Raw genomic sequence first — 5,000 nt, forward strand, 5'->3', positions numbered from 1 at the left:
CACAATCAATATTCAGACCCAAGGCCGTTCAAAGTGCTTTACAGGGGCAAGATTAAAATACATCAAGTAGAGAATAAATATTAGAAAAGCGAATGAGAAATAAAATATTTAAATTAAATTAAAAAAACTGGTTAAAAGGCAAACAGAAAAGTCTTCAGACACACACACACACGCACACACGCACACACACACACACACACACACACACACACACACACACACACACACACACACACACACACACACACACACACACAAACACACGAGGCAAACAAGCAGACATGCAAACTTGGTTAAAGCTATAGTGCAAAACTGTTGCGAACACTACAAACCGGCACGTCTCTCTGCGAGAATGACAGATGGGTGAATGTTTATGCGGCTACAATGGCGGAGCAGGTAAAAATCCTTCCCAACGTCTGTTTTGATGGTTTTTATCACACTTATGGATCTGAGATGATGCTAGATAACTCGCTGCTTGAAGACCGCAGTGCATTAATGTGGTGACTTAGGGACGAGCGAGGGGACTGCTAACTGTGGTGGCTTTCTCCAGCTTCACACACACACACACACACACACACACACACACACACACACACACACACACACACACACACACGCGCGCACACACACACACACACACACACACACACACACACACGCGCGCACACACACACACACACACACACACACACACACACACACACACACACACACACACACACACACACACACACACACACACACACACTGTCTTACCGGTCGAGCATTTTGGTGGTGGCTCTTTCCAGCTTCTCCAGGATTTGCAGCAGTTGTGCGTCGTCGTCACAGAGGCCGCCCCATCCCAGGACCCGAGCCAGGTCGTTCCCCGTGCCCAGGGGAAGCACTCCCAACTGGCACTAGAGAGGGAGAGGGAGGGGGGAGAGAGGGGAGGGAGAGAGAGGGGGGGAGAGAGGGGGAGAGGGGGGAGAGAGAGGAGGGAGAGGGGGGAGGGGAAGAGGGGGAGAGAGGGAGGGAGAGAGGGGGGGGAGAGGGGAGAGAGAGAGGGGCAGGGGGGGGAGAGAGAGGGGGGATGGAGAGAGAGAGAGGGGGGGGAGGGAGGGGGGAGAGAGAGAGGGAGATGGGGAGAGAGAGGGAGAGGGGGGAGAGAGAGGAGGGAGAGGGGGGAGGGGAAGAGGGGGAGAGAGAGAGGGGGGCGGGAGAGGGGGACAGAGAGAGGGGAAATAATTTTGTTAATGTAAGTTATCTTTATTAGTCAATTTACACAAGGCAAATTGAAATGTGTCTTTTCTCATCTCCCCTCTCAAGTTACCACACTTCAGAGGGGGTCAGAGCACAGGGTCAGCCATAGTACAGCGCCCCTGGAGCAGTTTGGGGGTTAAGTGTCTTGCTCAAGGACACAATGGTAGAGATGGAGGGCAAACCTCAGATCATGAATATAGGTAGAAATAAGATGTAAATCGTGATGAATATTTGAATAATCGCAGCATCACACAGTCTGACTTCGCCACATTAACTGGTTCATCTGTTTGGACACGACCGACCTGGAATCGTTCTAACTGATTTGCCATGGCGATTACGTATCCAAATTAAACACTAATTGGAAATAAAAAAAGAAACATGTTATCCGACATAGTGTTGACACAGCCATTTGGATTAATTACATTAACTAAGTAATTAGTTGAGGTGTGCGGTGTATCATTGGGGATTTTACCCAGTGCCACCCTTCTCCTTCAATGACACTCTTAATAACTCTCTTTCCTTAATTCACTTTTATTTTTTAATTTTTATTTAGTTTTTTTGGCATTTTTATGCTTTATTGATAGTGTAGAGACAGAGTTGAAATGGGGCAGAGAGGGGAGTGACATGCAGAGAACGACCGCAGGCTGGAATCGAACCCGGGTCCGCTGCTGGCCGAGGTCCATGGGGGGGACGCCCTACCAACTGAGCTAAGGGCGCCCCCCACTTTTAGTTTTAGTAGTCCTTTACTTTACATATGTTCAACGCTTTAGGGTATACTGTTTTTCATATACAGTCAAGTGCGAAAGTTTGTGAACCCCTTGAGCCTTTTGGAATTTTATTTATTTTAACCATTATTAATTCATTTTTATCAATACCAGTATCTTTTATATGAAATAACAGATGTTTGTTTATCAATTCAACATTTTTATTTTCCAGAAATCAATTGTTAAAACAGATAAAACAAATTATTTGACGAATGTTGTATGTGCAAAAGTTTGTGAACCCTGAGCTGCATTGCTTAAATCGAGCAAGGTAAACACAATCAGGTTGGCCAAATTGGTTGATGAAATAGACCAATATAATGAGAGATCTTTAGGGAAGAAATTGGGCGGCACTAGATAAAACAGAGATAAAACCAGGTCAGTTTAGGCTCACCAAAGTGAAGGTCAGACATGCTAAAAGGGAAACAAATCTCAGAGGATCTCAGGAATAGAGTTTTGATGTTACACATTTGTCTGGGGACAGTTATAAATTCATAAAAAAAAAATTGAGCTCAATCGGTCCACCGTGAGGCAAATCATCTACAAATGGAGAGCTTTAAGAGTGACTTAACATCTGCCTAGAAGTGGAATTCCTTCAAAAATATCCTCAAGCGCCACAAGAAAAGTGATTTTTCAGGTAAAAGCCAACCCAAACATTACATCTGGAGATTTGCAGACAATTTGAAACCACCATTATTCACTTGGGAGAAGGTTCTCTAGGTGGTAGGCAGAATTGCGTTTTTGCCCAAACATGGCGGTTTTGGTTATGACCAAACAGTTCAATTTTTGACTAATCTGTCCACAGAATAAGACTTCAGGTATCTCCAGGTGCTCTCTGGCAAAGTTGTGACAAGCAGTTTTGTTCTTTTTTGAGAGCAGAGGCTTCTTCAGCAACCATCCCATGAAAGCCATGTTGACTGAGTTTTCTTCTTATTGTGGAACCATGCACATCTGTCCCAGATGCTGCAAGAGAGGTCTGCAAATCACCAGATGTAATGTTTGAGTTGGCTTTTAACTGAAAAATCACTTATCTTGTGGCGCTTGTGGATATTTTTGAAGGAAGTCCACTTCTAGGCAGATGTTCAGTCACTCTTAAAGCTCTTCATTTGTAGATGATTTGCCTCACGGTGGACCGATGGAGCTCAAACTTTTTTTAAAATAATTATAGCTGTCCCCAGACAAATGTGCAGCATCACAACTCTATTCCTGAGATCCTCTGAGATTGTTTCCCCTTTTAGCATGTCTGACCTGTATGGGTTCACTTTGGTGAGCCTAAACTGACCTGGTTTTATCTCTGTTTTATCTAGTGCCGCCCAATTTCTTTTCACTACATTGGTCCATTTCATGACTCAATTTGGCCCATCTGATTGTGTTTACCTGCTCCATTTAAGCAATGCAGCTCAGGGTTCACAAACTTTTGCACATAAAACATTCGTCAAATAATTTGTTTTATCTGTTTTAACAATTGATTTCTGGAAAAGAAAAATGTTGAATTGATAAACAAACATCTGTTATTTCATATAAAAAATACTGGTATTGATAAAAATGAATTAATGATGGTTACAATAAATAAAATTCCAAAATGTTCAAGGGGTTCACAAACTTTCGCACTTGACTGTATAGGGTTTAACATTTAGCGCATTAGCAGAAAATATAGCTTTTTGCTTTCTCAATATTTTTTATATGTAGAAATAATAATCGTAAAAATGTGAGAATTTAAAAAAATACAGGACAGGCTGGAGGTGATAAATGCTTTCCACCCTTCTCCTCCAATGGATACTTAACTCTCTTTCCTATTTCACCTCCTTTCTCACTATTCTGTTACTCACACACACACACACACACACACTGACACACACACACTGACACACACACACACACACACACACACACTGACACACACACACGCACACACACACATAAGGTACATCATATTGTTTTTCATATGTAGGACATCCGGGTACTTCTAACCATCCTAAATCTGGCCACAAGAATCGGGACATCCTAAATGTTTTTTCTACATACTATATAGTAGAAAGTATGCGATTCGTAACGCAGCCTATATCCCCGTCCCTTCTCACCTGTTTGTGGAGGTTGAGTTTATCGAGCTCCGACAGCACCCAGCCCACACTGCCGTCTCCGCCACACACCAGGATACGGAACGTCACAAACTTCTGGAAAAGACGCAGGCTGTGTGTGTGTGTGTGTGTGTGTGTGTGTGTGTGTGTGTGTGTGAGTGTGTTAGTGTGTGTGTTTTAGTGTGTGTGTGTGTGTGTGTGCGTGTAGGGGGGACGGGGAGGGGGAGCAAAGAGCGTAACGTTAAGAGGTAGTCGTCATGAAAATAGAGCAAAATTACAGCATCAGTAGTAACATTTAACCGTATCTAGAAACAAGTACACCGCCACATTTTCAAGGCCCCAGGATAATTTACTTTATTTCTGCATTTTTCTGCTTTATCAGACCGTTTGGAGAGAAGAGAAAGAAATTAAATGGGGCAACCACACACAACGAGCCCCCCCCTCCACCCCGCTCCGGTGGTGTAGTGGACAGAGCGCGTACCATATTGGCTCCGGTCTTCCTTGCAGTGGTCGCGGGTTCAAATCCGACCCGTGGACCTTTACTGCAGGTCATCCCCCCCCTCTCTTTCTCTGTCTCCCCATTTCAACTAACTGTACTATCTAATAAAGCTTGAAAAATCTTTAAAAAATATAGATATATATAAAATAAAAAATCGTACCCGAGCTCCGGCCCGCCGTTCATGAGGTCAAATACTTGCGCCGGGTTGAGCAGCTGGCGGAACTTTCGGAGGAACTTGACGCCCTGGTTGTCTCCGCTCTTTGAGTTACACAGGACGAGCAGAGGGCTGGAGCAGGACGCAGAGGTCGCCTTCCAGAAGCCTGAAACAAGACGGGGGGTTTGTCAAGATTCAAGATTCACGAAAACTTTATTAATTCCCACGGTATATATAAAAATCGAAATGCCAAATTTGAAACATTAAGA

The 5,000-nt window shown here is 43.9% G+C and overlaps 2 protein-coding genes across 2 annotated transcripts in view; one reads left to right on the top strand and one right to left on the bottom strand.

Annotated features, from left to right (window-relative positions):
* gpr185b (G protein-coupled receptor 185 b) overlaps positions 1-5,000 on the top strand; it is a gene marked incomplete at both ends in the record, with an annotated part of 171,215 nt that overhangs the window by 37,546 nt on the left and 128,669 nt on the right. The gene's annotated exons all lie outside the window — the stretch shown is intronic.
* The window catches only part of LOC307269414 (diacylglycerol kinase eta), a 39,940-nt gene that overhangs the window by 12,803 nt on the left and 22,137 nt on the right, over positions 1-5,000 (bottom strand). Inside the window, exons 9-12 of the mRNA XM_080052380.1 lie at positions 4,738-4,897; positions 4,082-4,190; positions 757-896; positions 290-344 (exon numbers count right to left, since the gene is read on the bottom strand). Coding sequence (XP_079908506.1) covers positions 290-344; positions 757-896; positions 4,082-4,190; positions 4,738-4,897 — 464 coding nt within the window. The remainder of the gene's footprint in view (positions 1-289; positions 345-756; positions 897-4,081; positions 4,191-4,737; positions 4,898-5,000) is intronic.

This window comes from Ammodytes marinus, assembly GCF_949987685.1.
Source record: "Ammodytes marinus genome assembly, chromosome: 23".
NCBI classification, from domain to species: Eukaryota; Metazoa; Chordata; class Actinopteri; order Uranoscopiformes; family Ammodytidae; genus Ammodytes; species Ammodytes marinus.